Raw genomic sequence first — 12,996 nt, 5'->3', positions numbered from 1 at the left:
TGGACTTACAACTTAAGCTTGTTCAATGGTACATTCCTGTATACTGACAGGTCTTGCTAATGCATCTCAGGTCTTCAACATAACACCTGGGTTGTTATCACATATCAACGTACATTCATAAATTTTATTCGGATGACCAACATACAAAGACTGACTAACAACTCATGAAGCAAACCAAATCCATCACACTGCCCATATGTGAATAACAGTGGTCATATTATCACTCCGATGTAGATCCTTCTAAAACAGGACTGGTAGAGACAGTCCTTTATGGCTGAAGCTGCCTGAACAATCAGTGAGTGTTTGTGTAGCACTGGATATTAGATGTATCCATGGAAACTACTCACTTGTAGGGTGCCTGGCATCATGGATGATGACCTTAGCGTTGCTGCCGTCCATGTTGGCCTTCATGATACGGTGTTTGTCTCCTCCGAGATCGGACCAGAACATCAACCTGGAGCAGCAACAGCCACATCTTACAAAGCCTGCAGAATGATGCTATTGTCTTCCAAACAATGTACAATATGGATCCCTGTATTACAGTCACCACCCCCTACCATTCTATAATATCGTCCCCAGTATTGACTAATCCTTAACACGTCACCCATCACCCACCACACCAACGATGAATGTCATCTGCTAACATGTTACAACAATCCCCACCCCTACCTATCTATACTCAGGGTAATGAATATCACCTCAACGTACAAGTCTTCCTCTAGTCTCTTTCCGAATATCACCCACAATGCAACACAAAGCATGTGACGAAATCTGGAGAAGAATAAAGGAACACTTATGCTTTCAAGTGTTCCCTTATTCGCTTCCAAAAGTATATGTTTCCCTGTCCCCCACCCCACCAATCCGGAAAATCATCCCCTACCAATCTATAACACTGTCCCCTGACCTGAGTAATCCCTAACATCACCAGTCTCCCATCCCACCAATTTGGAATGTCATCCACTACCGATCTATAAAATCATCCCCAGCCCTGACTATTCTGTAACATCACCAGTCACCCATCACAATCTGGAAAATCATCCCCTACCAATCTATAACACTGTCACCTGCCCTTACTAATCCGTAACGTCATCCATCACATCAATATGGAATGTCATCCCCTACCAATCAATAACACTGTCCCCGCCCTGACTAATCTGTAACGTCACCAGTCACCCATCACACCAATTTGGAACGTCATCCACTACAAAACCATGTTACCCTACTCCCCAACTCCTACCAATCTGTGACGTCATCACTGTCCCCTACTAATTAATGATCACACTCTCCCCAATCCTGATTAATCTCTAGTGTCATTGTGCCCACATCTTTAACTTCATATACACCACACTACCCAGAAAAAAACTTCCAGAGTTACTGACCCTTTTTTGGGGTGGACAGCGATGGAGTTTGGTTTTAACAAGTTGGCACTGGCTGTTGCTACAGCATTGACAATCTCGATGCGGTAGGCACCATCCAGTTTGGCCACAGATATTGAGGCCTTCTGGTCATCATAGGATGAGAAGTACATGTTTCTGGACAACCAATCTATCGCAAACCCCTCAGGGTTGGATATTCCTGAAACAAAAACATCATGGTACAGCAAAAATGGCAGGGAGAGTTGTGGTAAAAATGACTTCTGTTAATGATACCAGAGCATTCCAGAGAAACTGGATCATGGTCTATAGGAATGGCCATACAAGTGGAACAACTTAATTAATGCACAGAAATTGTAAAGTCCTTTACTTCCTACAACCCTGAACCTGGTTCAGAGTAACGGCCTACCTGAGTCGATGATGGTTTCAATCCCAGTTCCATTGATAAATGCACTGCGGATGACATTGCGTTTCTTGTCTGTCCAGTACAGTTTGTCCTCGGAGCTGTCATAATCAATGGCGGTGGCGTTCTCCACGAACGGTACAGTGATGGAGGGGATGACGTTGTAATGGGCGTTGTTCAGGTCAACTCCACGTATCTCATTTTCCTTCACAAACAACAGGAACTTGTTGTCGGCTGTAAGCAGAGGTTAACCAATTAAGCTTGTCTCACAGTGTACTGGATCTGAGACGATACAAACCAATCATTGTGTATGAATCAAGACAATTGACTAAGTCAATCTCCCTTACATTTTCATAAAAGGTCCAAGACAAACGTGCCAAATTCACTCAAATGCATTCAATTTTGAACGTCAGTTCCCTCAGGAGGGTAGACATAAAATCCTTCACTTAACATGACCTTGACCTTAATGAAGATGACCATGACAAGTCCGCATACCAATACATGTCTTCATGTCTGCCTTAAGCTTCATGCGATGGGGACACTTGCAGCTGGCGGTATGGTTGAAGCCAATGAGGCACAAGTTGGAGCAGCCACCGTTGTTCTCACGACAAGGGTTGATGGCTGAAACAGTTGGTATCAGGAGGAATACACCTATTTCCTCATACATCATACAAGACACTAAATGTTTTCTCTGTGTACAGATTCAAAGGCATAACCAAAAGATGCCATCAAAAAAGGGTGAATTTGAATGTTACCTCTGATTGTTCTCATCACCGATTTATAACCAAAATCTTCAAAATACCCCAAAATAACAGCTATTACAGATGATGAATGCATGGCATATCATCAATATATACAGTGAGTGAGTGAGTGAGTGAGTGAGTGAGTGAGTGAGTGAGTGAGTGAGCGAGCGAGCGAGCGATTTGGGTTTTGCACCGCTTTTTAGCAATATTCCAGCAACATCACAACACAGGACTCCAGAATGGACTTCACACATAGTGCCCATGTGGGGAATTGAACCCGTGCCTTTGGCGTCATGAGCCAACACTACAACTGCTAGGCTACCCCACCTGCCCCATAACTACATACAATAAAGTATTCTCTGGCAAGCACATTCATACACTAAAATCTGGTAACACGTCCTGTGGTAATGTGTGTGGAAGCATGACGGAGGTGATTGTGCTATGTAGGCTGACAGAGCAGGATACATACCTGGTGGTTGTCGCTTAGGGTGGAAGACCTGCAGGTCAAAGGGCTGTGTAAATGTTCTCTGGATCGTCAGGACATCAGAACCATTGAATTTGTTGGCCTGAGAAAAGACAGTTGAAATGCAGCTTGGATACAAAACTTCCTGGATTTGCATATCAAACTTAAACTATAGTCATAGCAACTGGAACTCTGTTGTTAATACCCCAATACCAGGGGCATCAAAAGCTGTATAAACCTGAGCAACATATCTCACCAACCTCATCCTAATGCAATCCCAAATGCCATACTGTTTCAAGATGAAACCGGGCTAAAATAACATCTCAATCCCCAATCTTGCCCCAAACCTCAAAAATACCATCCACCCCTCTCCTGACCCCCGGGAACAAGAATACAACCATTGCCCTCTATTAATCCCAGACTATAGAATACAACCTCGACTCTACGTTCTACTCCTAGTTTTGGAACTTACCCTTTAGCAGTGACCAGTCATCCTCGAACCAACTCCTCTCCCAATCCCTAATCCTTTCACCCCACTATAACCACACCTGACCCCAATCCCTGACTGTGGCACCTACCCTGACAAGTGAGTTGGTCCTCCAGTCTGTCCAGTAGACAAAGTGTTCAAAGAGAGTCAGCGCAAATGGATGGGCCAGGGCGTCGTGATTATGCACAACAAGATGGTGGTCCAGGCCGTCATATGTGCTGGTGTGGACTGAGTCAGACCTGCAGGAGGACAAACACGGAAAGATAAAATTTTTGTGATAAAAAACTTGAGAAATACTTCAAAAATATTGGTGGCTCATATTTTAGGATGAAGAGAAATACTTGGTCATAGCTCTGTTACTTGAAGGACATCCACTGGGTTGGGGTTTCTTGACAGTGACAACCAAATCCTGATAAGAGTAAGGGAGACAACTTTGCACCAGTAAATACTAAGCATGACGGGATTATAGCACATTCTGCAAGCATCAGACATTACCAAACTGCAGGATCTAGGAAAAGCCGATGCTCTATTCAGTAATACTAAGTACTCACTGTTTTACACAGACACTGACATCTTATTTTAATATGAGAAATTATTCAGTCAAATGTCTATTTATTCAAACCTGTAACAATGCTGAGTGAGTTTCATGTCTAATGTTATTTATATGAAAGCATTATATCTCTATCACTGTTGAGAAGCATGTTTTAAACATGGCACTGTTCCTTGCTGACCTTGCATCTGCCCAATAGAGTCGTCTAGCTTCATAGTCGATGGTGAGTCCGTTGGGCCAACCTCCACCCTGGATCCTGGTGATGTCGTACACAACCTGTCGTTGTTCCCCACTCATAGAGCAACGCTCAATACGAGGTTTAGTTCCATCCCAGTCAGTCCAGAACAACAATCTGCACACACAACAGGAAACACTGACAAGAGTCTGGGATCATACAATTGGATGTGTTCCACGTTTCATATAATCTCAATAATACCATGCTTAGGTGCCAGTACATTGCTTCATAGCATCTCGATGACAGGTTTACTAAAGAAATATATAAAAGCAGTCCCAACTTCTTTTGAGTTGTACACTGTATGTTCAGAGACAAGGAATAATTGCCAACAAGAAGCACTGTAACACATATCCTTGAAGTAAACTGACACATAAGGTGAATGTAGCTGGAGTTCAGACATTAATTGCCAGTCTAGGATGAGACATTTCTTTCTAAGATACAGGAATCCTTCAAGACTTCTAAAGAGTGACTCCTCACCCATCTCTGGGGTCGAGGACGATGGCACGAGGGCTGATCATGTTGCCGGCGACAAGCGTGGAGCGGTTGCTGCCATCCAGCTGCGCCACCTCGATCTGGTCCAGGTTGCTCTCCACCCAGTAGATGTTGCCTGCAATCCAGTCAATGGCCAACCCTTCTGTGGTGGCAAGACCCACATCAATGATAGGCTTGATGTCTGTGATTGCTGCAAACACACAGAATCAGTGCAGCTCATGCCCACATTAGATATTTATTCGAAATTATAGGAAACTAATACAAAGATTCAATGTTAGATGACAAATATAGATACCGAGAAAAAAATTATGTCTTTGCTAGTTTAAATACTACCTCTATAGCCATTGCTGCTTGTAGTCAGAGATATAACAGCATTTACAGCTGTCTGAAGACTGCTGTACAAGTTATCATGGTTTTCAGTACTCAGCAAGGCTGTTTTTATACGATGGCTGACTGGAAACAGCAGTATTACAGCCAACATCAGCCATGCATTTTCAAGACAAAACAGAACCAGTGGTCGATATGATGAACATTAATTCATACTTGAGCTTCAACAGTTCAGCTTCAGCAGTCAATGTGCCAACGTCCCACTACCCTATGATATCCATCCTAATCATGTCCTACAGAACTACTTTTAACCCTTATAACCAGGTGCTTACATTGCACACACTATCCTGTAGTGCACTATGCTGAATGCAACATTCTCTAAAGAATATCTTGCATGAGATGATGTGATACTGATCCTAACTATGAAATCTAGGATGAGTCCTAAAACAATCACTATAGGCAAGAAGAGGTGACAGATTGTACAAGATATACTTTGTAGTTAGGTTATGAGAACAAATTCTCTCTTCTACACTCATGCTCACTGTTAAACAGAAGGGCATTCTGAAAGAAATTAATTTACTGCTGAAACAAAGATTAGAAACATCAACTTGAAATAATGAAATGAGCAGAGTATGCTATAAGTTGGAGAGATCTACTGTCTAGTTAATCAGTCAAATTAGTTATCATGCAGCCTCCTGGCGGAGTGTATCGTGACAGGAAGTACAATAATGACATGTCTAACGTATCTATGATGCAAGAATTATGAAAAGTCTGACTTTATGGCATCTTATGAGATTATTACCAACACCAGACGTTGTGGACATTTAAGGTGGATGATCCATTAGCAGATGGGGCAATCACTGATGGAGGCACCATTTAGTCCCCAGAAAGTTGACAAGCCACACCAGAGGTTGTGGACATTGATGTTCAATGACCTCATAGCTGGCACTTTGATACATCAATAGGGATGACACCAGGAAGGTTGGTAAGCCACACCAGCAGTTGTGAACATTGAAGGTCAGTGATAGATGAATCAGAGATGAGGTGTGATTGGTGGGATAACACCAGGAAGGTTGGCAAGCCACACCAGTGGTTGTGAACATTGAAGGTCAGTGACAGATGAATCAGAGATGAGCCGATTGGTGGGGATGACACCAGGAAGATTGACTAGTCACACCAGTGCTTGTGGACACTGAAGGTCAATGATAGGTGGATTGGAGGATAAAAGATCAATGGGGCAGCACTAGGAAGGTTGACAAGTAACACCAAAGGTTGGAGAAAGGTATGGTTGAATGTCCACAAGGAAGCCAAAGGATTCAGCATTCCTTACAAGCCGAAGGTGGATGTTCCTCACCATATAACGTTGGAACTATGAGGGAGGTGGTTCGTCAAGGAATAGGGCAATGAACCTGATTTGTAGCTCTTTAACACAGCGGTCAGTATGACATCTTGAGCAACAGCAAGGTACACTTGAAGGTGTCAAGACCCAGAAAATCTAATTTGGGAATATGGTAGGGTACACTTTTCAGGACCTTGAACATCCAGACATGGGCTAGGCAAACTTTGATGAGGCAGGACCTAGAACATCTATACCAGGGGTTGGGTAGACTTGAAAGAATCAGTACACAGAACAGAGAAAAGGATTGGGTTCACATAAGGGTGGCAGGCCCCTCAGCATCTTGTAGGTGGGTTAAGTATCACCACCAATATTTGGTTATGTCAAACACAAACTCCATTCACAAAATCAAAGCAGTGACCAAGTGGATCTAAAACTGACAATTTCCATGCTTTTACTGTACATGTACACAGCAGTTGAATATGCTACAAATCAAACAGCATTTAATAAAGAAAATACTTTTTTCAATCAAAATCTTATGTACATGTACAGCAAAACTACTTTTCATAAGCTCTGGCAATGAAAACAAAATTTATAGTTTCCATGGCTACAAATCTTGCTTCACAGCCCTGGAAGAGGACCATTGTTGGCACATGCTGGGACCACTGTTAGAAGTATGGTGACACAGCTGGGTTAGAAGAGACTGCTACCATCATCAAACCTGGCAGCTTCACAATACTCAAAACCACAGTGTCGATGCTTGTGCACAGACAACTTGGGGCCATCTCAAAATGTTTTAGAAAGATCTTTAGCAGTCCATATTTCCAAAATTTAAACCGTAATATGAAATCAAGGATATATGTCTTTCTTTTTACTTGCTACAAATGCTTAAAAAACACACTAGTAACAACTGAAATTCCTAAACATTTCCAGATAATACTGACGACCACAAGTCAGTTTTCGTTTCAGGCAATCAAATAATGGTATATTACTTGTCCGTGGGCTCCTAGATACTTTCCACTTATGGTTTCAAACTGCAAATAAACTTGGATTTCATTTTATATCTGCTCAATATTTTGCAATAATAATAAAATAGGCAATTACCACTTTTCGATAAATAGTCCAGCAAACATTAACATCAAATACCATGTTGATTTATTCTTTCATAATTACATCATCATATTATGTCATAAAATCATGGCAAGTGGAAAGTTAGTCAGGACAGTTACTTTCTTACCCCTGTAATCAAAGTCTCAAAAAGTAAAATTAATTAAACAAGGAACACACCAAACAAAATACTTTTCCTCCATCAATGGGTACTAACTTTGGAAATATTTCTCTGGAACATACTCTCTCTTTGTACTGAATATCCTTGACAAATTTCAAAGTTTTTTTGCAGTGCCTTTTTCGGAGTTGAGGAGTGGACTTTTTTTTTGAAACTACAGAAACTCCATTACTGGAGGTACTATTAATATATATGACTTTTTTCAGAAATGGTACCATCTGGATTACCAGGTGTTATTATACACTATACAATATAATGTCCTTATACAATATTTTCAAAAGGGAGGTTTGTAATCATGAGAATAATATTGAGTTTGTTGTGGACTTGATGAAACATTACGTGCTGACACTTTGAGAAGGCCTTCACATGAGCTCAAGAGCATGAGGTACACCAAAGGTTGACATGGAAACTGAAACTGGCAGATTTCATGCTAAAAATGTCGTACATGGGAACTCAGATTCGTCGTCTACCTCAACTAAAGCTGAAACAGAAACATTGTGCAGACCATGAAATGTGGGCCAAAATCACACTGCAAACACTTCGAATTCTAGGCTTCAAATGAAACTGCTAGAAATGGTGAAATGGACATGCAGAATTAAATTTGAATGCTTGAACAATTGGCAACATAAGCACTATGTGCTGTATTAACTACACAAAACATATTGACACTGTAATTATTTTGTATGGAGAAGGCCTACAGAGTTGAGCTGTAGCTCGCATCACCAGGAATGAGAACTTCAGACATTATCACAGAAACAGTTGATGATGGAAAACATATTCTTCTTTAAACATAAACATTCTCTTTAACCTCCCCCAAAATAATTTATGAAATGGAGGGCAGTTACACAATTCTGATGCAATGTGACTAGCTACTTTGTTTCATGTGACTGGCTACTTGCTACTTATGTGACTGGCAACTCCCCATAAAAAAATCTTTGACATGTGACAGGCAACACTCTTTTACGCGACTGGTTACTTCACAGATCACATAACGTCACTGCACCATATCTTCCACAAGTGTAGGAACTACCAGACTATATGTTTGATTACTGGTGAACACAACACACTGAACCATCACTTGAAGAGGCCAAGTGCACCTTTAGCCTTAGCCCTTCATGATTGTACAGGGACAATGTGCAACAACACCCACCCCACCCCATCCCCACTCCAACCCCCACTCAGTAGCAGCTACAAGAATCAGAGACGGACAACACTTACTGTTGGAAATCATCTGCCCTCTGTAGATTTTGTCGTCAACCACATCTGTCCAGAAGATGGAGTTATCAGCGTAGTGGAAGTCCAGAGCAATGGTGTTGCGGAGGCCAGAGACAAGGGAGATGTAGTTCATGGTACCAAGGTCATAGCGACGAATCTCGTGACGGTTGGAGTAGATAATGTAAATGGGAACTGAATCTGTGAAAAGGATCCACTCAATTCACTTGACTATGAAAATCAACGAGAATCACACTACTGTATTTGGTGTTACACTCACTAGGTCTGGGTCAAGGTCAGTGCAACAGATAGATACTTCCCATGATCAAGTTTCCGTCATTTTGGAATTGTCAGCAAATGTTTTGAAAGACTGAATTTCAATGTTAATCATTTCTCTAACTTCTAAATCTCTAGATTTATTCAGTCCTCAAACAAAACGCAAGTATTTAAGTTCACTTTCCACTGTTTCATAACCAACAATACCTCACGTGCAATTTGTACGAGCTGATTTGTTGTGTATTTGTTAATGTGAACTCCAGGACATGTTCTACAATCTGTAAGACCTTGTCTCATCAGTATAACCTGTAATACTGTGTCCTTGTTAAAACAGCCTTATACAGCGTGGCCTGCTATCAGTGGCGATCTAAACACTGTATTCCATCCTGAGTATTACACAGGGGTCATGTGGAAGTTTTGATTGGTTTACTGCCATGCCCACTGGTATCAACATGTTCGAGTTATGACATCCAAATGGGCTTTGGAATGGTTTTCAAAACTTGTAATCCTCACTGTGCCCATTTTATTCTACATCAGATTTGTGCCATTATTTCTTGTTCTGTCCTGTCTATGTCCCCATTCTCTTAACAGCTGGCTGATAAGGGATGAGAGAGGGAATGAGTACATATAGTTTTGCGCCTCTTTTTATCAATATTTCAGCAACATCATGGCACGGGACACCAGAAACGGGCTTCACACATTGTACCCATTTGGGCAAAACAAACCCAAACCCAAAACTGTGTTTTGATCAAGCTCAGGGTAAGTGTAAGGGCTGTGTACTCACCATTGGGCTTGCAGCTGTATCTGTCGTTGGCAAGGGTGTATCCAGGGTGGCAGAGACACTGATGATCAAGTGGGGTGGAAACACAGCTCTGGCTACAGATTCCCCATCTCTCACAGATGTCCTGGGCTGAAGGTACAGAACAACTCACATGATGTTCCTAACATTACAAGATATTCTCTTCTGTGGAACACTAACCACTACACAAGAGTCATGAGATCACAGAGTTATGCAGACAGTAGGGGTGGAGGTTGCTTGTTCTTGTGTTATTATGGAGTTCCAAGCTATTCCTGAAACTGGAGCCAGACAAACCAGAGCCGGAGAGCATGATCAACATTCAGTGTCCTTGGGTACAATACTCAAGGTCATCAAGTCACAGAGCTATACCACCAAATCCCCATTTAGTCTTCACTTATTAGAAGTATGATGGAACATGGAATCTGTTGGGTGGCTGGGTGGCTGGGTGTCTGACACTACTGACAACAAGAGTTGCTTGAGTGTGTCAATGTTAAGCTCAGTTTAGGGAAACAGGAGAAAATTTACTCAAGGCAATTATCATCTCACCAGTTGATGTAGTACAGTATTTTGGCCATATGACAGAGTGTTTGCTTTACTTGGAAGGAAGATGAGCATATGCAAGTTGTTTATTGCTCCCAAATTAACAACATTACGGCAGGAGACACCACAGTGAGTGAGTGAGTTTAGTGGTACGCTGCTTTTAGCAACATTCCAGCAATATCACGGCAGGGGACACCAGAAAATGGGCTTCACACATTGTACCCATGTGGGAAATCAAACCCGGGACTTCGGCGTGACGAGGGAATGCTTTAACCACTAGGTCACCCCACCGTCCCAGGAGACACCAGAAACGAGCTTCAAACATTGATCCGATGTCTGGAATTGACCCAGTTTCTGTAGTGTGGCTAGTGAATCCTTTAACCACTGGGCTACCCAAAACTCCCCTGTACACTGTAGTGAAGCAGGTAAAATGCCATGACTACTTCAGTCAAAACTATCTGATACCACTGTATAAAGTTACACAACAATGATAATGGTGCTACTTACGGACACATGTGCTGTTGTCGGAGCTAAGTCTCATGTTGTCAGGGCAGTAGCAGACGTAGCCATTGGGGCTCTTGTGGCAGTGGTGGCTGCAGTCATTGTTGATACACAGGTTGTACCCTGCAGACAAATAAACTTAAATTATCACCCTGTGCACTCGGCTATGGCTATTATAGTAAGAACACAAAAAGTAATTGCAATACGCAGTTACTGAATAGGTATTTTGTTAGTAAAAGCGGTGCGACCATCCTTCAAAGTTACGTGCAGTCCTAAACTCTAAGACTACTTAATAGTATTGAGGATAAGAAATAAAATATGAACATGTTGTATTTGAGGTCTAAAATTCTGAACCAGTTCTAGGATTGAATTCAACTACAAAACTGCATGGAATAAAACTGAAAGAAAATGCAAACAAGACAACTATCTACTGTTCAAGTAGGGAGATATGTAAACACATTCAACAAGTCTATAATGAAACCAAATGGGTCTAGCAGTTGACTTACCGCAGAGGCGTCCCTCATCAGAACCATCTGTGCAGTCACCATGACCATCACACAGCTTCTCCAGTGGAATGCAAGTATTGTTGTCATGGCAACTGAACTTGGGGGCTTCACAGGCTTTGTGATAAGCTGCAACAGAGAAACCTTGGCTAGATCCATAGCTCACCTGCCTACCATTCATTCTCATACAGTCAGTAGTTATTTAATGGGAATTAACTTCAACGTGAATGCAGTCGTATTTTCAGTTGAAGGAATGTTTCTAGTGGCTATTTGATGAATCAGTGTTAGAACTGAGCCGTGTAACAGTTTTGGAATGCTAGTTTCGTGACTCTCTGCGACTACTCACTGCACTCGCCAGGTTTTTCGTCAGACTGGTCACTGCAGTCAGCGTCCATGTCACACTTCCACGATTTGGGAATACAGCGACTTCCATCATCACACCTGAACTCTGCCGTGTGGCACGTGACATTGCCTTGAACTGAATGTAGTAAAAACAAATATACAAAATTGAGGACACAATAATTTATTAATAATCAAGTTCTTAAAATATTGGTACATCAACTTAAACCATGGCAAAATGAACTTTGCTGACATTATCAAGTGTTAATATTTGTACGGGATGAAAACAAATTACAGCTGTTAACAAATGCTGAAAAAAAAAAAAAATCACTGCACTTTCAACACAAAGTGACATATGGAGTTAAAAGCTGAAATGAGCTACTCACGGCAATCCATCTCATCGGATCCATCCTGACAGTCCTTGTCACCGTCGCAGCGCCAGATGGTGGTGATGCAGCTGCCACTGCTGCACTGGAACTCACTCTCGTGACACTGACTCACAGGGTGGTCTGCAGGAGGTGGATACAGTGTCAAGAAATGGACAAATATATATGTTCTAGTGGAAACAAGAATCAAGAAACTGTCATTCTAGAAGTCGGGTAGATGAAGAATGGGGACTATTTCTATGGATTTACAACTTCTTTATCCTATATAGGCAATATTTGGAAACAGAATCTAATACTATTGTCAAGCAAGAGATGACATAGGTGATACAGGTGACATTTCGACATCAATCTAATGTTATTGTCAAGCAAATAAGTCGTAACATCACTGGTACGGAAGTTTGTAAATAAGTTGTATATCCATAAAAGATAGCGCTGATTCTTCATCCACGAGACTTTGATAAATATGTTATCCAACATGAATATTTAATGGCAAGGAAGTAGCTGATGGACACAGTTCTAGTAAACATACCACAGTCCATCTCGTCTGACTTGTCTGCACAGTTGACCTCATTGTCACACTTGTAGATGAGTGGGAGACAGACGCTGCTGTTGGCACACTTGAACTCCCGCTTCAGGTCACATCGGTTGCTGCAGTCCCACTGACAAGGTCAAACCAAGGTCAATCTCTAACGCATGTACAGACAGTCCTGGTGGCCATATTATGATGTTGAAAGGACTTATTCATG

The 12,996-nt window shown here is 41.8% G+C and overlaps 1 protein-coding gene across 3 annotated transcripts in view; it reads right to left on the bottom strand.

Annotated features, from left to right (window-relative positions):
• Positions 1-12,996, bottom strand: part of LOC137298950 (low-density lipoprotein receptor-related protein 1-like) — a 158,475-nt gene that overhangs the window by 52,393 nt on the left and 93,086 nt on the right. For all 3 annotated transcript variants that reach the window (XM_067831342.1, XM_067831343.1, XM_067831344.1), the window contains 15 exons: positions 12,780-12,909; positions 12,251-12,373; positions 11,872-12,003; positions 11,529-11,654; positions 11,029-11,145; positions 9,967-10,092; positions 8,913-9,107; positions 4,732-4,936; positions 4,201-4,371; positions 3,561-3,708; positions 2,989-3,085; positions 2,272-2,397; positions 1,783-2,010; positions 1,380-1,575; positions 348-454 (listed from right to left, as the gene is read on the bottom strand). In XM_067831342.1, coding sequence (XP_067687443.1) covers positions 348-454; positions 1,380-1,575; positions 1,783-2,010; positions 2,272-2,397; positions 2,989-3,085; positions 3,561-3,708; positions 4,201-4,371; positions 4,732-4,936; positions 8,913-9,107; positions 9,967-10,092; positions 11,029-11,145; positions 11,529-11,654; positions 11,872-12,003; positions 12,251-12,373; positions 12,780-12,909 — 2,227 coding nt within the window. The remainder of the gene's footprint in view (positions 1-347; positions 455-1,379; positions 1,576-1,782; positions 2,011-2,271; positions 2,398-2,988; positions 3,086-3,560; positions 3,709-4,200; positions 4,372-4,731; positions 4,937-8,912; positions 9,108-9,966; positions 10,093-11,028; positions 11,146-11,528; positions 11,655-11,871; positions 12,004-12,250; positions 12,374-12,779; positions 12,910-12,996) is intronic.

Source organism: Haliotis asinina, chromosome 10 (assembly GCF_037392515.1).
Source record: "Haliotis asinina isolate JCU_RB_2024 chromosome 10, JCU_Hal_asi_v2, whole genome shotgun sequence".
Lineage (NCBI taxonomy): Eukaryota > Metazoa > Mollusca > Gastropoda > Lepetellida > Haliotidae > Haliotis > Haliotis asinina.
This window is presented reverse-complemented; position numbering and strand designations above follow the sequence as displayed.